At 64.2% G+C, this 22,075-nt stretch overlaps 2 protein-coding genes across 2 annotated transcripts; both read left to right on the top strand.

The window, feature by feature from the left end:
- Positions 1–1,559: 1,559 nt before the first annotated feature.
- On the top strand, positions 1,560–16,971 carry NXPH4 (neurexophilin 4). Its single transcript, XM_087771458.1, has 2 exons — positions 1,560–1,662; positions 15,319–16,971. Exons 1-2 carry the CDS (start codon positions 1,615–1,617, stop codon positions 16,084–16,086), a joined length of 816 nt encoding a protein of 271 aa, XP_087627584.1. The 5' UTR covers positions 1,560–1,614; the 3' UTR covers positions 16,087–16,971.
- A 313-nt stretch (positions 16,972–17,284) lies between these two features.
- On the top strand, positions 17,285–21,959 carry SHMT2 (serine hydroxymethyltransferase 2). The gene is made up of 12 exons (XM_087771138.1): positions 17,285–17,415; positions 18,396–18,593; positions 18,697–18,776; positions 19,004–19,204; positions 19,288–19,369; positions 19,617–19,739; positions 19,870–20,009; positions 20,241–20,406; positions 20,482–20,581; positions 20,861–21,016; positions 21,283–21,390; positions 21,567–21,959. The coding sequence occupies exons 1-12, from the start codon at positions 17,392–17,394 to the stop codon at positions 21,692–21,694; spliced, it is 1,506 nt and encodes a 501-aa protein (XP_087627264.1). The 5' UTR covers positions 17,285–17,391; the 3' UTR covers positions 21,695–21,959.
- Positions 21,960–22,075: the final 116 nt, after the last annotated feature.

Below are 22,075 nucleotides of genomic sequence, written 5' to 3'. Positions count from 1 at the left end.
CTGCCCCATCCCTTCTGCAGCCCTGGGGCAAATGGGGTAAATGCAGCATCGGGGCAGGGGTGCCAGCGCTTGGGTCCCTGGGGGGATTGTTGAGGGATCCTGGCTGGGCAGGGAGAGGGGCATGGAGGCTCCTGCCTGCATGGGAAGCAGGGAGTAGAGGAGAAGTGGGGAGCACAGGCCATGGGGCTGGCAGTGGCTCTCACACCAGCCAGTGGCACTGGCACTGCAGCAGCAGCAAGAGATGGGCTGAAAGGACCTTCCCTGGGGGGGAGGGCTCCTCTGCGCCCCAGCTGCGGACCCTGAGCATGAGGTGCCCCCTGCCCCTGCCAGGGTGGTGCTGCGGCTGGGTGCCAGCACAGGTGGGCACCGTGCTGCCCGGGGCTGGTGTGGGGATTGTATGGGGCTGCCATGGGGCCGGCTGGGGTCCCGCAGTCCTGCGGTGCCAGGACTCCTCAATGCCCCCCGCTCCGCATCGGCACTGCCCTCTCCTTTCCCTTTCCTTTCTCTTCTGTTCCCCTTCATTTCTCTCCCTTTCCGTGGCTTATTTCTCCTTTACCTTTTATTTATTCTGTGTCCACACGTACGCGCGGTTCTGCAATGCTCCCCCCATCCCGTGCTTTGCCCCCAGCCCTGCTGACACCAAAGCCCCTGCCGGCAGCTTCCCAGAGAAGGTGAGCAGATATTAATAATAACAACAGTAACAATAATAGTAATAACAATAAAGTGATAGTGTTGGGGAGGGATCCCTGTTGAGCTGGGGTAGGGTATGAGAACACTTGGCAGACCCCTCTGAGAGGGACCCGGCACTGGGCTGGAGGGATGAGCACACGTGTGTGCATGTGCGTGCACACATGTATACATGCAGGCGACGCAGATTGCATGTCCAACCTGAGACGTGGGGTGCGCGCTGCAGGTGGGGGTGTTTGTACGCTCCAGGGTGTGCAAGGCAGGGGTGCCTGTGTGCGGGCACCCTTGGTGTGTGCGCAGGGCCTGCAGGCTGCCCCCCAAAGACCCTCCTGTAGGGTGGTCCCCTTTCTCTGCTGGAGTCTTTCGGGGGCAACAGCAGCGGACCCTCTCCCCTCCCCAGGCTCATGTGGGCAGGATGGAGATGGGCAGGACTGTCCCCCCCAGGTGCTAGTACATCCCCCCAGACAGGAGCAGAACTGGGGGCATCCTGGGATGCTGGGGTCTCCCGGGGGGGGGGGGGCAGGACCGGGGGCATCCCGGAGTGCTGGGGTCTCCAGGGAGAGGGGGGGCAGGACCGGGGGGTATCCCGGGGTGCTGGGGTTTCCCGGGAGAGGGGGGCAGTCCCGGCTCTGGCCCCTCTCCGGGCGCGGGGCTGGCCCGGAGACGCCCCGGGGTGCGAGCAGGGGCTGGGTGCGGGGTCCCCGGGGCGCTCCCCGGGGCCGCCCCCGCCCTCTTCCCGGTGCCCGCCGTCCGCTGCCCGGTGCCCCCCCCGCGGGGGCGGCGGGCCGGGATTGGCGGGGCGCCGCGGAGGCGCCGCCCGGCCCCAGCAAGTCTCCAACTTTCTTCCTGCCTCCCCTCGCCGTCGCCTCCCTCCTCCGCCCGCCCTGCCGCGCTCCCTCCATCCCGGGAGCCCCGCGGAGCCCCGCGATGCTCCGCTGCCGCCTGCCCCTGCTCGGGCCCTGGCTGCTGCTGCAGGTACGGGGGAACCGGGCGCGCCCCGGCCGCACCCGCCCGCGGGCGGCAAAGTTGCTGCTGCCGCCGGGGGGGGTGCGCGGTTCCTGGGGGAACGTGCAATTACTGGGGGTGGGGGGGTGGTGTGTGCAGTTCCAGGAGGGGGGTCGTGCAATTATTGGGAAGGTGGTACGATTCCGGGGGGTCCGTGCCGTTCCGCGGGGGGGAACGTGCAGTGTTGGGGGGGTCGTGCAGTGGTGGGGGGGCCGTGCGGCTACTGGGGAGACGTGCGTTTCGGGGGGGGCTGCCGTGCAATCGCGCGGGGGCTCAGACAGTCACGGAGACAGCGGACAATTGGGGGGGGCTTGTGCAATTCTGAGGAGGGGGTCGTGCAATCACGGGGGGGCGTTTGCAGGATGGTGAACGGGAGAGTTGTATGGCGGGGGGGCACAGGTCAGGGATTGCACAGCGGGGGGGTCCTGCTCACCCCAAGTTGGAGAGGGCTCGGAGCTGTCCCGGACTCTGCGCGGGGGGTGCGGGGCACCGCGCTCGGACATCGGGCGGAGTTGGGGTCCAGGGGGGCCCGTGGGGCGGGGGGAGCAGCGGGGGGCCCGCTGCCGGTGCAGCCCCCATACACCTCCCGGTTGCGAGCAGCACCCCCCGGCGCAGAGCGCTGAAGGCGCCGTCTGGCAGGTGCGGGGGGGGGGGGGCAGCGAGATGCGCGAGACGGAGCCGCGCGTGAGCATGGGGGCGGCCGCGCGTGGGCGGGTAGGGCCCTCTGCCGGGGGGGGGCCGGGGCCCCTGCGCGCCGTGGGGTGCACTTGTCCCGCACCCTGCACCAGCATCGCACCTGCGGGTGGGAGAAGCAGACACGGCCTGCAGCGGGGGGAGGCAGCGTGAGTCCCCCCATCGGCCGGCTGCGCCTCCGCCAAGGGTGTGAGCACTGAAACCACCTGCAGAGGTGATGCCTCATTTCTGTCCTGACTTGGTGCGGGCTCAGCTCCAGCACGAGCGTGGCCTTCACCTCTGTCGAGGGGGGCATCCCCCGCCAGCTCCATCTCCCTGTCTCGCCGGGGTGCCCCCTCAGCCAAGTGCATTTACCCCAGGGACAGGCTTGGCCTTGCTGAGCTGGGTGGGGGCTTTGCCTGTTCCTACCCCTTTGCCTGTCTGTGGAGATTGAGGAAAGGCTGCAGCTGCAGAGACATCCTCCCTGCCCGCAGAGCCCTCCCCGTGATGTCCCCCGGTCCCAGATACTAAATGCTTCCCAAGGCCGCTCACCCCTGTGTGTCCCCCCTCTGCCACCTCCTCTTGGGGCCCAGCAAGGCTTTTCCCCACAGCGGGAGCTGCCAGGTTTGGGGGGCTACAGCTGCATCTGGCACAAGCGTCTGTGGTGGTCATGAATGGGGGGATTTGTGCCCCCCCCAGGCCTGCCGGGGGGGCCAGGCTCATCACCCAGCAGATCTGATTTCCTGACACTCCATTTTTACTTTCTGTGTTTCATGAATAAAATCAAACGAGTCAATTCCCTCTCGGGAATTGGATGCACATCAGGGACCCCCCCCGCACAACCCTACCCCCCAGGCAAAGGCTCTTGCAACTTGTCTCTCTCTGGCACGCTCCTCTCTGTACATATATAGATGGATAGATGTGTGTGTGTGCGCGTGTGTGTCTGTGTGTGGGGGTGGCTCTGCGTGACCCCCCCCTCCCCATGTCCATCTAACGCAGAGCATCTGTCGGTGCTGGAGCTGCTTCAAGACAAATGGTTTTGTTTTGATGAAATCAGGAGCAGGGCGCTGCCCCTGTCCCCCTCCCTGCCTGCACAGGCAGCAGCAGTGGGGGGTGAGGTGGGGGCTCGTGGCTGGCGGGAGCGGGCCCGTCCCAGGGCACAGGGTGGGCACGTGGGTGCAGGAGCCTCCTGCTGCATGCGTGGGATAACCCCGGGAGATGCTGGCGGGGGCAGTGAGCCCCAACCCCTCTGTGGTGTGGGGCCAGGACCATGGAGTGGTCTGTGGGCTTCCTGGCATGGGGACAGGTTGCAGGAGGGGCCGGGCTCTGCGCAGCCTGCGCCAAGCCGGGTTGCAGGGGAAGGGAGATGGAGCTGTTCCTGCCCCCTCAGTCCTCTGGGCCTGTTGGGGAGAAACTTTCCCGGCCCCTCTCAGGGGACAGGAGGCAGCCTGACGGGCGAGGGGCCCTGCCAGCTCCCCCCTGGCCCCAGTTGCTGCACTGGACCTGAGCTCCTCAGTGCCGCGTCCCACCAGGGCCGGGGTTGTGGTGGGAGCGATGGGCGAAGAGGCAGATGTGTCTGCCTCCCCCGGGCAAGCACCTGGAGTGCACTGGGTGCGTTCGCCCCTGGGGTGTGTGTTTGTGAGAGTGTTCCTGCTGCAGGAGGGACAGAACCCCCAGGGTGTCTCCCCACCACGCCACACGGTGTGTTTGCTGATTGTCCCTGCTGGGTGTGTTTGTGTGCATGCGGGTGTGCGTCTCCCTGCTGGGACAAGGTCTCCCAGCCCAGCGGGTGCCCGTCTCTGCTGCTTGTGTGCAGATCACCTCCCCTGGCCCCCCCACCCTTCATGGCTGCTGCTGCCTAGGATTTGCCTTCTCCTTCCCTGAGCCTGGGCTTGGGATGGCAGCGCTTGGGCAGGCAGGAGAGATGCTGCCCAGTGCTCCCCGAGGGTGATCTCCCTACCTCAGCCTTCCTCAGGCTGCTGGTGTATGTTTATGCATTAGATTTTTTCTGTGCATTGAGCATTAAATCTTGGGGGTCCCTCAGAGTAGGGCTGGTCTGGCTTCCTGCTAGTTTGGGTCCCATCCAGCCCCCCCAGGTGCACCCGGGAGCAACGGGAGAGACCCATGGCTGGGGCAGGCTGGGTGTAGCTCCTGGGTGCTTCCTACAGCCATCCTGGGGCTCAAAGAGGCGGCTGTAATTTTGAAGAGAGGAAGGGCAATTCCTGGCCGGCAACCTCCTGGCCTTCCTGGGAGGCGGATGCCAGCCTTAGCCTTGTGGTCCCTGATGCCCAGGTCATGGTGTGATCCACACCAGGTGCTGAACAAGAGCCAGCAGTGGAGGAGGGTGGCGTGCCACTGGCCTCGGAGCAGGCAGGAGCAGGCAGGTGTGATCAGGGTGCAGCTGGGCTGCCTGGGAGGAAAGTGGGGTGTGGTGGCTCGGTGCAGCAGCAGGGCTGGAGCCAGGACACTGGGTGTCTTTCCTTACCCCTGCTCTGGCCCCGCTGCCTGCCTGTGCCTTTGCAGGAACGTGCCTTCCCAGCACCGTGCCTCGGTTTCCCTCCTTCCAGGCAGGCGGGGAGGTGAGATAGCAGGTGTCTGTGAAGCACCTGGAGTGTTGCTGGCAGGTTTTCCTTCCTGGATTAACCCTTCCCAGGAAAATCCTGCCTTGCAGTGCTGGTGGCCAAGCCAGCAGGAGGCTGGTGGCATGGGACACCAGCCTCCAGGAAACTCACCCCGCTTCATTCCCTTTCCTTTGCTGTCACCCAAGAGATGTCACACGTCTACTGGGGTTGTTGGCTGACAGATGGCTTTGCTCTTAAGCAGATGCTGCCAGCCCTTTTGGTGCAAGGACACCCCTGTTCACACACACCCCCCCCCCCCAGCTCCCATTAAAGGGGAGAATTTAACCTTTTGTGTCTCAGAGATGTATACCTCCTTTGGGGCCAGGGGAAGGGAAATGGGGTTTGGGTGGTGGCTCAGCCCTGCAAGCCCCTGTCTGGCCAGGGGTCCCTCTGGGTGCAGAGCTGCAGGGACCAGCCCCAGCAGGATGGTGCCCAGATGGTGCCTGCCAGGGCCGGGGGAGTGGCTGCATGTGTCGCCCCTCTCCCGGTTCCTGTGGATCTCCTGAGCTGACCGTCGTTGCGGCAGGTGCTGTGTGCTCAGCATGGCTGAGCTAATCTATCACCAAACAAACACACACTGTTATTCCGAAAGAAGGTTTCCAAGCGACTCATTTCCCTTTTTTTAATAACTCTTCCCTGTGGTGCCCTTTGCACCCTGAGCTGGGAGATTCAATAAGGCTGGAGCCTGGAGCGTGGCGCAGCTCAGCCTCCTGCCGAGGGGGGGGGAGCAACGGCTGGGAAGGGGGGGGCACCCAGGGGTGCCCCCTGGCCAGACCCACTCCTGCTTTTCCACTGTGTTGTTCTGGCTGAAATCTGGGGCCTGCTTTATTGCTTTTTCCCCCCTCTTGTTTTTAATTGCCAGTTTTCTGCCGGGCGCTGGCGGGGGGGCTGGGAGGGGGTGGTCTGAGCTGGGACAGCAAGGCAACCAGCAAAGCGGGCGCTTCCCTCTGCGACAGCAGCACTAAGCTGAGCACCCCATCAGTCCCACTGCTAATCACAGCCATGCCAATTAACACTCCTAGTTTAATGACTTTTGCCCCCCTCCCTGCATCCACAGCTCCTCCTCCCGGGGAGCCAAAGTCCCGGCAGCTGGTGGCCCAACAGTGGGGCGATGCTGCGCTGAGACCCCGGCAGCCAAAGCCTCCCAGCCCCCCTGCCTGCCCTGGCCAAGCTCCAGCATCTCTGAAGAGCTGCCTGGCTCAGCCTTTGCGCTCGGGCGCTGAAGGTAAATGGCCCAGGAAAGATGAAGCTTCCTCTCCAGCCGCTTGGATTGCTGCTAAAGAAATAATCACATCCCTGTGCCTGTGTTCCCCCCTCCCCGCCTTTTTTCCTGATCGCTGTTGCAAAAGGAAAGTCATTGTGGAAATGAGCACCCAGCCTGCAGAAATGATCAGCTGCAAAAAGCCTGAGGGGCCCTGCACTCACGGTGGGATTAATTTTCCCCTCCCCAAATAAATCCCCATCAGACCCTGTTGCGCAGACAGGGCCTGACTGCTGTACACCCAGGGCATGGCAGGTTGCTCAGCCCAACGCTGCTGGTGGTACAGACCCTGTCCGACCCCCATGGCTGTCCCAGTGCTGGCCTCAGCACGTGTCACGGTGGGCAAAGACCCTCTCATTCCTTCTCCTGTCCCCCCAGCACTGAGCAGCAGAGCCTCTGTCTTCGGCTCTTTGGTGTGCAGAGCGATGCTTTACACTGCTTCGCCTGGCACCTGTTTGGGACCAGGAGCCTGGGCAGGGTGGTGCGTGCAAAGCAGGGCCAAATCCAGCCCCCGGGCGTCGCGAGGGGGCTCCCAGAGGACAGTGGGCTGCAGGGACCCGTCATCCCCTGCTCCTGGTGGGAGCCGGTGCCTGGCTGTGGCAAGGCACAGCCCCTGTAACCCCAGGACGGCGCAGCCCGAGAGGAGCTGCAGCCCCAGCAATGCCCTTGAGGGTCCCCTGCACCCCTGGGTCTCTCAGAGGGTTTTAATCAGTCTGCTACCAGGGGGGATGCAGGGGACAGCCGTGTCCCTGCCACTGCTCCTCCCTTCCTTCTCTTCCTGGGAAGAATAAACCCTGGCTGGCCCTGGGAATGTGCCGGGGGGAAGATGGGGGCAGCAGGGGGGGCGCGGTGCTGGGGGGGGATGGGGACAGGGTCCCCGCTGAGGGGACAGCCCCGCATTTGCCCCTCTCTGCGGTGACCTTCACACCAGCCCTGCCTCATCGGGGGGCAGCGGGAGGGGGACTGTGGTGCAGGGTGGAGGGGGGGGCTGGAAATGCAATTTATGATCCCGCCTGATACGATCTTATAAAATTTCCCGGGCACACTCGAAATTACATTTCCATAGCTCAGGAGAAGCGATCTCCTCGCACGCCGATACCTGCCACTTTTATGGCTACATTTATTGCAATAATAAAGTGAAATGGTGAGGCAAGGGGGTGGGGGCGGGCGGGGGGGGGAGAAAAGGCAGCTGGGCAGAAGGTGGGGGCTGCGTTCCTTAGGGCCTGGGGTCCCTCTGGTTTGGAGGGGGCTCAGGAGAAGCTGCCACCACTCTGCACCCCCCGGAAAGACCTCGCCCTCCAAAGAGCCAGGGAAGCTCTGGAGGGGTGGAGGGAGCTCTTGCAGCCTGCTCCGCTGTAGGGAAACTGAGGCAGAGCTGCAGGGGCTGAGGAGGCGGAATGCGGGCATCCTGGCTGGGCATCCCTGGCTGCTGGGGATGCAGGAGCAACCTGGGACTAGTTCCTGCTGGCTCTGCCTCCCTTTCCTCATATGCCATCCGTGTGAGCTGCCCATGTCTGCACACTCCTGCCCATGCCCAGCAGCATGAGGGGCTCAGCCAAGGGAGCCACAGCCCCAGCACCGTGGCTCGTGCTGGACATGCAGCAGTGTACTGGCTGGGGAGTTGCCCCTCTCCCCAGTGACCCCCAGCCCCTTCCACCCCGTTGCCACGTGGTGCCTGGTCTGAAGCCGGGCGTTTCAGGCAGGCTGGGCTCTGGCTGGCTCTGGGGAAGGCTGGCAATGTGCTGCCTGGGCAAGCAGGATTCAATTTCCTCCAAGCCCATCAGACCGCGCGCCCCCGTCCCTCCTGCTGCCCCCATGCCCCCTCGCCGCTGGCTTGTGCACACCCACCTGCACACCCCTCTCCCCCTTCCTGCTCCGTTTATCTCCTCATTTTCTCATTCATTCTCCTTTCTTCCTTGAGTCCAATGAGTCACACAAGCCCTGAATCCTTTGCCTGGTGCTGTCTCCTCCCTTCTATTATATTTTTTCCTTTGCTCTTAACAGCACTTTTCTTTTTCACCCGTGGGGGGAGAGACTGGGGATGTACATTTTTTCCCTGCTCCCCCCCCAGCCACCTACCAGCTCCTGTCTCACCATGAAGCCCTTAAAAGTAATAAATAAATAAAACAACGGCTGAGAAAAGAAAAGGCAGGAAACGAGTGACAGGGAAAAGGAACCAAAACGAAAGAAAGAAGGAGGAAAAAAAAAAGTCCTACTCGGGCTATGAAATATTTATTAGCCAGCGCGTGCCGAGCGCGTTAATAAAGCTGCAGCATTTGCATATTTTTTCCGTCTGCAAGGAGCGAGGTGTCTGTTTAGGGGGTGAAGGCAAACGTGTCTGTGGGAAGCTGATTTCTCCTAGCCCCGTGCAGGTCGTGCTCCCACATGAGGTGACACCAGCCCTTGCGCGAGCATCGCTTCAGGCAGGGGTGTCGCCAGAAGCAGGACCCCAGCACAGCTCCCGCGGGTCCTGCTGCCGCCACGGGATGCGCGTGCAGGGTGGGTGTCGTCAGCTCTGGCAGCCCCGCAGCGCTGTAATGACCCGATGGTGGATTTGGCTTTGGCAAGCTCATCTGGGCTCTCCCCCAGCCGAGGATGTGCTGGTGCTGGGTTCACCCATCCTGGTGCTAGAGGTTCTGCAGCCGCCTGCCTGCTGGGCTGTGTTTGGGTGTGTGCGAACTGCTAGCAGTTGCGGTGGTGGCACAGAAGCAGAGGAAAGATCGAGGAGGCCTTTGGGTGGTCACACTGAGCTCACCTCCAGGGCAGGATGTGTGCGGCTGTCACCGCGACTCTGTGTGTGTGTGTGTGTGGCCGTGCATGAGTGCATCCTGACTTGTCCCTGTCTGTCACCTGCTTGACCCCTCAGTGCCTGGGACTGGGGCAGGTTCAGCATCCCCCAGAGCATGACGCCCTTTTTGCCCCACCACATCCATCCTGCCCGTTGTGCTGAGGTGCGTGGGGCAGCTGGTCCTGCTGCCTGTGGCTGGGTGGGGGCTCACAGCTGCAAGCAGGGGGGGCAGGAGGAGGGGGCTGAGTGACATCGGGGGGCTGCAAGGTGAGGAGGCGATGGGCCATGCGTGGGCAGTGGGGGGTCCAGCTGTGGGGTGAGCTGCTGCCTGTACAGATGTGGGGCGGTGTGCCGTGTGTGGCAGGGCTGGTGCTGGCTGTGCCAGTGAAGGTGGTGGGGGACACCAAGCAGACCCAGCACCCCTGGGCGCCCTGGCCCTGGAACTGCTGCCCAGGTATGGGCTTTCAAGTGTTTTTGAGCTGGGAGTCAGTGGGACATGGGCGTGGTTGCTGGGGACAGCTGATGGGGTTTCTACTGTTGCCCGCCCTTCCAAGACTGTCCTGCACCCCGTTCCTGCACCCCCTGCCCATGACACCCCCCACCTGCCTGGCAGCCCACAGCGCTCCCCTATAAACCCTGCTGGGCTGCATGCCGCTCCCATCCCCAGGGTCCCCCTCACCTGCCCTGCTCCCTGTCCTGCAGCCCTGTCCTTTTACCCTTGAGTCCTCTCCACCGGAGGAGCAGCATCTTCGGTCACAGCCTCCCCGGGCAGGGATGGGCAGCCAGGCTGGGTCTTGCTTTGTGCTTCTGGTCTGCGGCCCCTGGGCTCCTCCCAACTCCACCAGCACCCTGGACCCAGCCCAGGTGTCCCTAACAGCAGGTTAATTCGTTGCCCTGGCACCGAGGAGCCATCACTGCAGATTTGCCTCATGGGGACTTTCATTAGCAGCCTGCCATTCAGCAGCCCCATCTGCACTTGCCAAGGCAGAGCGGCACGCTTGCGCCCAGCGGGGCAGAGGCATGGCCATACCCCCAACACGTACTGGGGCAGGTGCACAGGAGGCACAGGAATGCGTTCTTTCGAGGGTGCTCAAACACTGAGGAGCAGGGGCTCCCCTGCAAAGGCACACATGCAGAGCCACCTCACTTCATGTGCGCGTGTGTAACTGTGCACGTATGCACGCAGATGTGCTCACAGGGACGTGCAGGACACGTGAAGGCATTCATGCACATTCAGCTGTAGGCAGAGAGGCGCATGCACACACAAGCAACCACAGGCATTTGTTGCATTCACCTGCTTGCTGCAGGTGCACGCTGGGCCGGGCAGGCACTGGGAGATCTTGGTGCACACCTGCTGGCACCCGTGGGCGTGCACACTCGCATGCAGACACGGGAGCACTCACACTCAGAGCTCACTGTGCGCTCTCGCCCACATGCAGTCATTCAGACGTGCGTTGCACACCTCAGCACGCTCAGGCACGTGCTTGGGTCCCTCCCCGCAGCCCAGCAGAGCCCACCGCTGCACCGCGTCACCCTGCCACCGCATTAGCACCCGCGCAGCGCCAGCGAGATAAATGGGAGCTGTCAGAGGCACCTTGTTTGCTGCTAACCTTTGGAAATGCCACACCGCCCCAGGCTGCGCTGTGCTGGGGGGAGCGGGCCCACGGGGATTGTCGCTCACCACCTCCAATTAATCTCCCTGCACTAACGAAGGCAGCAGGGTGACAGGGGAGAGAACGGCTTGACCCTGCGCCCATGGGGAGAGCTGGAGACCCCGATCCGCACGTCATCGCTTGCTCTGCCACTGACCTCCACCAAGGTGGGGGGATGGCTCAGAGCCGGGTGCAGGGGACAGGCTGGCTGTAGGGACAGGGCCTTTGGTGGGGGTTGTTGTGGGTGCTCTGCTCCTGGCACAGGCAGGGGCTGTTTTGCCTTGAGATGGTACCGCATCAATTGCGGTCCCATTCCCAGGGTGCTGGGAGCTCATCACAGCCTTCACTGGGGCACCCCGCCCCTCCGTGCGCTGATCCGCTCCCCTCTGCCAAGGTGACTGTAGGTCTCAGGGGAGCAGCTGACGGCACTTGGCCCCGCCAGCAAATGGGATGTGAGTAGCCATCACTGCTGGTCCTGACAAACCAAACTGATGCCGGCACCAAGAGCCTTCCCAGTCCCTCTGCAGCCACCCCCAGCCCTTCCTGAATCCTTGCCTGGCTGCTTGTGCACACGTGGAGTGACACATGGGTGCCTGTAGATGCATGGCAGCCCTGCACAGTCACACACACGCACAGAAAATTGCACAAGGGGCTTGAGAGCAGCAAAACCACATATTGTTGTCTGGGGGTAATGCACGGATGCAGCAGCACATGCATGTGTAACAGTAAAAAACAAGCGTACCAGACAAACACACACGAATGGTGCATCACAGCCAGAGCCTAGCAGGCAGCGGAACCAGGCATAGCCCTCCTCTGGCACAGGGGACAGATCCTGGTGCAGCCAGGGAGGGAGGGGGCTCTGCGCACACCCGTGCAGGGCCAGGAGGCACTGGCACTCCCGCGTATGCTTGTGAAGCGTGTCTAAGAGGTTCACATGCACATGTGTGCATGCTGCACCCCAACCACTCACAAGCAGAAACATTAATATTTAACGCAAGGTGTGAGTGGGACCTGCCCTGAATGCCGACAGCGCTGGCAGGGTGCAGGGGGGTGACCTTGGCTCCCCTCAGCACTGTCACAGAAGAAGCTTGCCGTGGCCCCGCTGTACCACGCCCCTTGCCTGCAGGCTCCGAGACCCCTGGCCGGCCGGGGGAAGCTGTCCTCCTGGGGCTCCACCAGGGGCTGTGTGTAGTGAGGGTCTCCCCCACACCCCCGTGCTCCCCACAGCCCCAGACTACGTTCATGCTGCAATCGATAGCTCTGGCTGCATCGGCAGTCGCTGCCCTGCTCTGCAATTCCCTTTCATCCCCTGCTCCCCCAGCAGCTCCTGGGGAGGGACCTGGGGGTGGGTGGGAGGCTGCCAGCCTGGCCCCTCACCCTGAAGCACACCTCTGTCCCTGCAGGGACAGGGGCCTCTTTCCCCCGAGAGTGCCCTGCCCTGCCCGTGCCCAGTCCGTGCCCCACAGCCCCTGACCCCACCCTGCCCCATCCTCCTGCACAAGCCTGGCCTGGGGACCCGCAGCCCTCAGTAATGCAGGGAGCTGGTGTCAGCACCTCCTTCCCCAGTACGTGCCCATCCCTACTGTTTCCCACTGCATCCCCTCCCCACTGCCTGCCCATCCCTGTCACTTCCTTGTCCCTACTGCATCTCTGTCTCCATCAGTTCCCCATCACAGCCCCATTCCCATCACATCCCCATCTCCACTGCATCCCCCTCACTGCTAGCAGGGGATCATGGAAGGGGGGTGAATTGGAAAGGGAAACTGAGGCAGAGGGAGGAGAGCTGCAGTGGCTCACGTAGCACTGCTGGGGGGAACCAGCCGTCCTGGCTCTCAGCCCTAGCTGAGATGGAAAGCCAGCGCAGAGCTGAGAAACCTCCAGAAATCTTTCTCAGGCTGGTGGGGGCTTGGGCGGCGTGTGCTTGTGTGTGCGTGTTCCTCTGTGGGCTGCAGTCTCTGTGCTGCTCCCTGTCCCCTCTCTGTGAGTACAGGCGGGTTTTGGGAGCTCCCCTTCCAGCTGCGGGGTTACTGGTGCCCCTCACCTGCCGGTGCTCATCTCGTGGTGAGGGAGGCCCACTGCCTCCCCACGGTGGGATGCGGGGCGCTACCAGGCCGATGAATATGTACGAGTGGGATTAACGATGGAGCTGGGGTGGAGGGGGAGCGGCGGCCTCGCCGGGGCCACCGTCCCGTGTGTCCCCCCCGCAAAATGCTGCTCTCCTGGCCGGAGGGGAAGTGTTGGGGGGCTGCCCTTCTCCCCCTCCCCCATTTATCTCTCCATCTCGCGGTCCTGCCGCGCTCGCTCCCTCTCTCTCTGGCTGGTGAAGGCACCCGGCTTTGAAGCTGCGTTGAAATATAGATAAGGGCGAAGGCAGCAGCCGTGCTCAAAGAGAGATTGAGGAGGGAGCCGGGGGACGGCCAGACCGGAGCAGGGGGCTGCTTCGCACTGCACAGCCCCCGTCCCCCCTCCCCGGGCTGGGCTGAGACCCCACAAATCCTCCTCCCCTGCCCACAGACCCGGGGCCGGGCAGCCCTGCCTGGACCGGCCAGTTCCCGGGGCAGAGGCAGAGCCGGGGCAGAACGGCCGGTGCCGGCGGCAGCAGCCCGGGCTGCCTCCTCTGCCGGGGCAGCAGGGGCGAGAGCAAGCTCGTGCAGAGCAGATTTACAGGCTAAGCCCGGCACACGCAGCATCAGGGTGATAAGGCAATAGATCCCGGAGACAGCAGTGCGCAGCCTGGCCGGAGACTCCGGTTCAGCAGCTGGAGAGGGACAGGGCAAGCGTGGGGGCCCGTGGCCGGGGCAGCCCCCCCGATGCTGCTCCATCCCTGCCGGGTACCCAGTGCACAGACCTGCCTGACCACGGAGGAGGGGGCACAGGGGGCTCACCCCTCTCTGATGGGGGGCATGGGAAAAGCACACTGAGTTCCGAGGGGGAAAGAGCCTTGAGGCATTCTGGCAGTGGTGCAGGGTGGCTGGTGCCAGGATGAGACCCCAGCAATGGCAGGCAGGAGCCATCCCCAGCACCTCCTGCCCTGCCTCCAGCCCCACTGGCTCGGATTCAGCGCTGAGGCATGCCTCAGTTTCCTGTGGGGGCATAGCCCCCCCCACTCCCCCCAGGCCCTTCCAGCTGGCACCTCTGCTCGCAGCCCTCCTTCCCCGCTCCCCTCCTCCCCGCGTCCCCCTCGGGAAACAGGTCGTCCAGAGCAAAACTGCCAGAGCAGCCCGAGCACCTGCCAGCTCACGGGCGACAGTGATTGACGAGGCTGGGGCTGACGGAGCAGCATCCCGCATGCCGGGAGCAGCTGGCAGGGCAGACAGGGGCACTCTGGGCACCAGGGTGCAGAGCCAGGAGCAGCCAGACTGAGGGATGGGGAAGCGGGGGGGCAGGTGGGCTCAGGCAAGGGAGGGACATGGGATACGTCAGAGACGGGGTCCCAGGGCTGAAGAGGTGCCAGCTGGCTCTGCTCGCTGCTGCTGAGGCACATGATTTCAGTCCCGGCAGCCAGACAGGCAGAGCGATGGCCATGGGGAACCTCAGGAAGGGGACGCTGTGGTCCCGTCCCAGCTGGCGCCTGGCAGGAGGCAGGTCTCAGCCCCCTCAGTGCACGGAGTCCCTTTCTCGACTGGTGTGGCTGGGAGCTGCCGCTTGACACTCCAGCGATGGCTGCATCTCCAGAGGGTCCTGGTGTGCCAGTGCCCATCAGCGCCTCCTTAACTGGGCTTGCAGCTCGCCCAGGTTGGAGAGACCAGGCAGCTGGTCTCCATCGTGGCTCCCTGCCTCAATTTACCCCACCAGGAGCGGAGCCGCCTTTCCCCACCCTATGAGAGCCTTTCTCAAGGGCTCATGGCTCTGTGTTGGCCAAGGGGACGTCCCCGTGCTGGTGCAGGGACCTTGCAGCCGTCTGGCATTTTCCTCCCCTCCACTGCCTATCTTTTCTGCTTTTGCTGCAAATTCCCTTCCTTGATAGAATGCAATAAGTGACCCCAGCCCTTCCCCCACTCCCCGCTAGAGCAAGGGGTCCCTGTTCATTCCTCGTGTGCCCCCCCTCTGCACACAATGCACCCCACTCTTCAGCCATGTCTGCCCAGTGCAATTATCCTGGAGGGCGGAGCAGCTGCCGTGCAGCCTGGTGGGGGTCTCTGTAATTTCTGCTGCAGATCAGAGGCACTGGGTAATGCAATTAGGCTTCCCTGGCAGGCGGCGCAGGGCTCTGATGCCTCCCCTTCTCTGTACACGCTGCTGCCCCCCACCCCCCCCTGCATTTTAATAAGCCTCAGCTGTGGTGGGGCAGTCAGTCATGAATTGTCCAGCCTCATGCTTTTTCCCATCACAGGGACATGGGTGATGCTGGCAAAGCAGCCCTGGCTCCTGGGGTGTGTCTGGGACAGGCCCGTGTGGGGCTGAGCAGGGGTTGGGGGGTGGCATGGGGAGGGTGCAGCCACACTTGGCTCTGGGCACAGCTGGGGGCATGGTGGATTGGGGGGCATGGTGCTGGAGGGGTGCATGGCCACAGAAGGGATGCAGGGGTGCAGGGTGGGTATACAGACACAGAAGGGTGCATGGGGACAGACAGGAGGATGAGCAAGGGGGCGACAGGCACAGCTCATGCGGTCTTTGCCCTCTTTTCCCCAGACGGTGTGTGCTGGGGGCCACATTGCGAAGACCCTGGGGTACCTGGAGCTGGGCACCTCTGGCCTCCTCAAGGATGTCCCCTACGGCACCCTGAAGCCCCCGGTGCTTGACCCCAGGCGGCTGATTCCAGCTGAGCCCCCCCGGGGTGCGGGGACACCCTCAGGCGCTGCACAGAGCCCCTGGGACTGGCAGAAGAACCAGACGGCTGGGGAGCTGCCGAGCCCCCGTGCCCGGCGCAAGCCCTCGCTCAAGTCTGGCCGTGCCAAGAAGATTTTTGGCTGGGGTGACTTCTACTTCAACATCAAGACGCTGAAGTTCAGCCTGCTGGTGACAGGGAAGATTGTCGACCACATCAACGGGACCTTCAGTGTCTACTTCCGCCACAACTCCTCCAGCCTGGGCAACGTCTCGGTCAGCATCGTGCCCCCCTCCAAGGCGGTGGGCTTCGAGGTGCTGGTGCCAGCTCCCCCCCCATTCCCCCGCCCGCCCCCCCAGCAGAGCACCCTGCCTGAGGGGCGCCCGGCCAAGGCCCTCAACTGCCACGTAGAGTACGAGAAGACCAACCGGGCACGGAAGAACAAGCCCTGCCTGTACGACCCTTCCAAGGTGTGCTTCACCGAGCACACGCAGAGCCACGCCGCCTGGCTCTGCGCCAAGCCCTTCAAGGTCATCTGCATCTTCATCTCCTTCCTCAGCATCGACTACAAGCTGGTCCAGAAGGTCTGCCCCGACTACAACTTCCAGCACGACAACCCATACTTTGGCTGACATCGTCGGGAAGGGGCGGCGGGTGCCGGAGCTGGAGGCAGATGGAGGCTGGGGGCTCCTGCACCCCGTGGTGGCAGCACGGTGCCCCCCATCGCCCCCACACCAGCCCCTCCTTCATCACTGCAGCACCTCCCTGGGGTGCAGGAGCGGGGCCAGGGACAGCCCGCCCAGGGCACGGCCAGCACAGGGGGTCCCGACCCCACTGCCCACTGCACAGCTGCACTCCCATCCTTGTGGCTGGGCAGGGGGTGCAGGCACAGACCCTGTCCCCCTACCCCATGCCAGGGGCTGGGCTGGGGTCCCCAGGAGTGTGTGGGTGAGTGGGGGGGTACAGCCTCATGCAATGGCATTGGCTGGGCATGTGCCACCTCCGGGACGGGCACGGGCACAGTTGTAGCAGGGGTGTTTTGCTGCATACCGGCAGGTCACTGTGCTCAGGAGAGCTCAGGCTTCACCCTGTGCACTGGGAGGGGCTTTTGTCTTTCTGCAGCCGTGGGAGATGTGCATGTGTGTGCGTGTGGACACGTGTGTGCACACCAGTCTGCGTGTGCAAGGGCACCTGTCCAGGTATTTTGGAGCCTTTCCCCCCCACTGGCCCGTCCCAGGCTGCGGCAGCGTTGTGGCACCAAACCAAGCCCGTAGTGCCCCATGGAGCCCACTCCCCCCCGCTGGGGAGGACCCTGCCCAGAATCGCCATCCCTCACCCAGATTTGCAGCCCCCCAGTTGCTGCCCGCCACCCACCACCATGCCGTGAAGAATGCCACGCCAGGGGCAAGGACCTGGGGGTCCCTGTCCCCGAGGCAGCAGGGCCCTTGCTGGGGGCTTCCATCACCCTGGCTCTGGGCAGGGGCTTCTTCATATTTTTTTAAGAAAATTAAAATGGAAAAAAAGTGGAAAATAAAGAAAAAGAATGGAAAAGCGGTGGAGTGTGCTGATCCATACCCCCACGGCAGAGCCCACCGTCCTCCCACTGCCCCCGGGATGGAGGGAGGGGTGGGGAGCAAGGGGGGGACGGGGCACGGTGGGGGTGCGGGGGAAAGAGGAAGGAGGGACGAGGGTGCGGGGGGACAGCGATGGGGGTACAGACGGCGCCGGGACCGGGGTGCCCCCGGCTGGGGGGCGGGGGCGGGTAGCGGGGGGCTGGACCTCCAGTTTCCCGTCGGGCCCCGCGGTGCCGGCAGCCCCTTGGCCCCGCCCTGCCCCGGCAGCGCTCGCGCGGCGTCGGCGGGGCGGGGCCAGGCAGGGACCGGGACCGGGGCCAGGACCCGGCCGGGACCCGCCTGCACCGAGGACTGCGGACCGCGATGTGGCCGCTCCGCCTGGGCAGGGTGAGTCTCGGAGCTGGGAGGAGGCGTGCCGGTGCCCGCGGGCTGCCGGTGCCCGGGGAGTCCCGGTGCCCGCAGGGTGTCCCGATCCCCGGGGTGTTCCTGTGCTCGCAGGTGGTCCCGGTGCTCGGGGGCGGTCCGGGTAGCCGCGGAGGGTCCCGGTGCCCGGGGGAGTCGCTTTCTGCGTACCCGTTTCTCCCGGCCCCCTGCCCGCCCCAGCACCCCTTTGCAGCCGGGAGGCGCAGCTCTTGCCCGACGGGTTTCGGGGCAGCGGCGCCCGGTCCCGGCCCCCCCCGCCTGGGCAGCGGCAGCCCCGGCCCGGCCCCCGCCCCCGTGGACTTTGCATCCGTCCCAAAGTCTCCGGGCCAGGGCAGCCACCGCCGCCGGCCTTAGCCCCTGCCCGGCGACCGCGGCCCCGCGGGTGATGCAATGGGTCGTCGGCGGTTACATCATCCAGCACCGGGCACCGGCACCGGGCACCGCTGGCGGGGCGAGGAGGGGGGGCACAGTTCCTCTTCCGTGCCCCCCGGGTCCCCGGGCTGAGAGGAGCAGTGGGGGCCGCCCCGTTGTGCACAGGGGTCCCCCCGCAGCACTGTTCACAATGGGGGAGGCCCCTGCGGGGTGGCTGAGGGTCCAGCCATCCCACCCGGGCGTGCACGTGCAGCTCTGCTGCACCCGTGCTCTGCACCCGCGGTGGGTTTGGTGTCTGTTCCTGCTGCTTTAGCACTGACTCAGTGGAGTCGAGATGCTCCTGCCCTGGCCGAGGGCCCAGGAGACCTTGTGGGGAGTCCCCGTGTGCCTTGTGGGGACCTTGGAGATTCCCACGTGCCTACCCTTGGGGGTGGCACCAGTGGCTGGAGACAGAACACTTCGGTCTTGCTCCTTGTGCTGTCACCTGCTATTCCAGGGGCACTTCGGGGGGTAATGGGGCCTGGCACCCATCTGTGAGAGATTGCAACCTGTCTGCCCCCCCTCCTGCACAGGCCTTGCAGCGATGTGGTGGCCAGGTGGCCACCGGCATCCAGTGGGTGCGGCACAGCACTGCTGCGGTGGCTGCCCCCGGGCACGTGCCCACCTGGACGGGGCAGGAGAGCCTGGCCGAGAGTGACCCCGAGATGTGGACCCTGGTCCAGAAGGAGAAGGATCGGCAGTGCCGAGGGCTGGAGCTCATTGCCTCTGAGGTGGGGTACAGGGTGCTTGGGGCAGGGGGTGGTGACGGTCCTGGGGGACCCCTGCTCGGGTGGGAGCTCTGCTGCCTCGTCCCTGACCCCACTTTTCCCCCAGAATTTCTGCAGCCGGGCAGCACTGGAAGCCCTGGGCTCCTGCCTCAACAACAAGTACTCAGAGGGGTACCCTGGCAAGAGGTAAAGAGGGGGAGCAGGTTCTGGGGGGCAGGAGGTGGTGGGTGGCATCAGGGGTGCTCCCACAGCCGGCATTTGGCCGCAGGAAAGGATAAGGGGAGCCCCAGGGCAGGAGCGGGTGCTTCTGAGGGGAGGCTGTCCTCTCCACTGAGGTCTTCTGTGGGACAGGGTGGGACGCTGTGGGGCTGGTGGGGAGAAGGCCCCCCGTAACCACCTCCATTCTCCTCCAGGTACTATGGGGGAGCCGAGGTCGTGGACCAGATTGAGCTGCTGTGCGAGCAGCGGGCTCTGGAGGCGTTCGACCTGGATCCTGCCCGCTGGGGCGTCAATGTTCAGCCCTACTCGGGGTCTCCAGCCAACTTCGCAGCCTACACAGCCCTGCTGCAGCCCCATGACCGCCTGATGGGGCTCGACCTGCCCGATGGAGGCCAGTACGTAGCACAGTGGGGCAGCCTGGAGCCTGCTGCCTCCTGGGGGGCCCAGCCTGATCCTGTGCCTCTGCCTTCCCCTGCAGCCTCACGCATGGGTATATGTCGGACGTCAAGAGAATCTCAGCAACATCCATCTTCTTCGAGTCAATGCCCTACAAACTTGATGTGAGCCGAGGGGGGCAGGTTCCTGGGGAAAGGGGGGATCTGCTGGCCGAGGTGTTGATCCTGGTGGTGCCCCTGGAGTACCCGAGCTGCTCTGCCATCCCCTGCCCTACCATCCCCATGTCCCAACCACGTCCCAGTGCCGTGGGGTGCTTGGGAGCTGCATGTGGTTCAGCCAAATGTGCTGTGCTCAGAGCTGGGGACAGGGAGGTGCATGTGCCTCAGCAAGCTGTCTGTCCATCCCTTGCAGCCAGCCACAGGACTGATTGACTACGACCAGCTGGAGGTGACGGCACGGCTCTTCCGTCCTCGTCTTGTCATCGCCGGCACCAGTGCATATGCCCGCCTCATCGACTATGCTCGTATGAAGAAGGTATGGGGTGGCCAGCTCCATCCCGGGTGACGGGAACTCTCGTGCCTGCTGCGGTTGGAGGGCAGTCGCGCCCCACTCATGGCCATGGGGACAGGGACAGCCTGTGACTCCTCATGCTCCATGTCCCCAGGTGTGCGAGGAGGTGAAGGCATACCTGCTGGCGGACATGGCGCACATCAGCGGGCTGGTGGCAGCCAAGGCCATCCCTTCACCCTTTGAGCACGCGGACCTGGTCACCAGCACCACGCACAAGACCCTGCGCGGTGCCAGGTGAGGCTGCGTCCTGCCGCCCCCTCCCTGGGGAGGATGCCCACCCACGGCGGGGGAGCACAAAGCAGAGGTTGCGTTTTGTGCTCTGCCTGGGGCCAGAGCTAAGCAGGAGGGACCCACCGGAGGGTGGCAGCAGTGTCTGCACTGCCTCGTGGTGCAGGGGGACAGACCCTGCCATGAGGCAATGGCGGGCAGGTGGGAAGAGCGGTGCCAGCTCTCTCTCGCCGCCAGGTCAGGACTGATCTTCTACCGCAAGGGTGTGCGCTCAGTGGATAAGAAGACTGGCAAGGAGATCCTCTACGACCTGGAGGACAGGGTCAACTTTGCTGTCTTCCCCTCCCTGCAAGGGGGGCCCCATAACCATGCCATCGCTGCTGTGGCTGTGGCCCTCAAACAGGTCCGTGCCAGAGCAGTGGGCTCAGGTCTGGGGGAGACCCGGGCCCCGCGCTGACGTGGTCTCCCCTGCTGTCAGGCCAGCTCACCAGCTTTCCGCCAGTACTGCCAGCAGGTGCTGAAGAATGCCAAAGCCATGGCACAGGCCCTGCTCCAGCGTGGGTACACCCTGGTGTCAGGTAATGCCTCCTTCCCTGTGCTTTTGGGGACAAGGAGGGACAAGGCTGCGGTAGGCTGTAAGTGACACCACTTGGTCTCAGTGTCCCTAGCCAGCAGTGGGGAGCGCGGGTGGGTTGGGGGGCAGAGGAGGAGGTGCAAGGCAGAACAGTGCTTAGGAGGCAGCATGGGGGCAGCGCTGCAGAGCAGGGAAGGGGCTGGGATTTGGCAGTGAGGAAAGGGGGTGGCTGAAGGTACTCAGGGCTGGCCATCACTCCTCACCACTTTTCCTTGCTCACCAGGTGGCACCGACAACCACCTGGTGCTGGTGGACCTGCGGCCCAAGGGCATCGATGGCGCACGGGCTGAGCGGGTGCTAGAGCTTGTCTCCATCACTGCCAACAAGAACACGTGCCCAGGGGACAAGAGCGCACTCACACCAGGGGGGCTGCGCCTGGGTGAGTGGACGGTACCTTCTCTGGGGGATCTTCCTGCCTCCATCCAGCCCCTTCCCTGGGGGGGGTCCCCAAGCTTTCACCCCGGGGCATCCACCCTCTATTTCACCCCTGTCTGAGGACTCCTCATGAATTTGGAGCCAGTTTCTGGCTCAGAGAGGGGCACGGGACCCCATGGAGGCCGGGACTTGGGGAGCCCCTTGGTGGGATTGGCTTCTGTGGATGGTGCCCCCAAGCAGCTCCTGGCCCTGATGGGCTCCGTCCCCCAGGTGCCCCCGCGCTGACCTCCCGCCACTTCCGCGAGGAGGATTTCCAGAGAGTTGTAGCTTTCATCGATGAGGGCATTGCGCTGGCCCTGGACATCAAGAACAAAACCAGTGAGTGAGCAGAGGCCCCTGTCTCCCCTCTTCCTGGGTGCCAGTCGGCACCTTTCCGTTTGGTGTGCAGGGACTGCACCCTGAGCTGGTGCCAGCCTCCCCCCTTGCCTGGGCGGGGAAGGGGCTGCTGTAATGTCCCTCCCCGCCCTTCTCACCCACTCGCCCTCCGCCCCCAGGCAAGCTCCAGGAGTTCAAGACCTTCTTGCTGCAGGATGCAGAGACGCAGCGGCGCTTGGCTGACCTGCGCCAGCGTGTGGAGACCTTTGCTCGTGCCTTCCCCATGCCTGGCTTCAGTGACCACTGAGCGGGGGCTCTCGCCCCTCCTGCTGGGCCAAGACTACCTGGTGGCAAGGGGAGGCTTAAAACCACCCTCTGCATTCCTCACTCCCCTTTGGGATTGGGCGCTCCCTCCCCGGGGTGGGGGGCAGTCCACCCCCGTCCTGCTCTCTGTGTTGGGGTACAGAGACACCCCCCCCCCCAGACCTTGATGGGGGAGGGACCAGTCCTTGCTCCAGCCTCATCCCCTCTGGTCCAACCAAGTCTTGCACTTTTCTACGGGGTGGGGTGGGGGTGCCAATAAAAGTGGGGGCAGAGCCTGCCTGCGTGGAGGTGTGCAGGTGCTGAGCTAAGGAGGGAGAGGTCCGGTGACAAGGCATCGTGAGGACCAGCATCCCCAGGGCCCCTC

Source organism: Nipponia nippon, unplaced genomic scaffold, assembly GCF_047370975.1.
Source record: "Nipponia nippon isolate SJK-2023a ecotype South Korea unplaced genomic scaffold, ASM4737097v1 scaffold_35, whole genome shotgun sequence".
In the NCBI taxonomy this organism is placed as follows: Eukaryota; Metazoa; Chordata; class Aves; order Pelecaniformes; family Threskiornithidae; genus Nipponia; species Nipponia nippon.
Note: the sequence above shows the minus strand (reverse complement) of the source record. Positions and strands in the feature narration are given on the sequence as shown.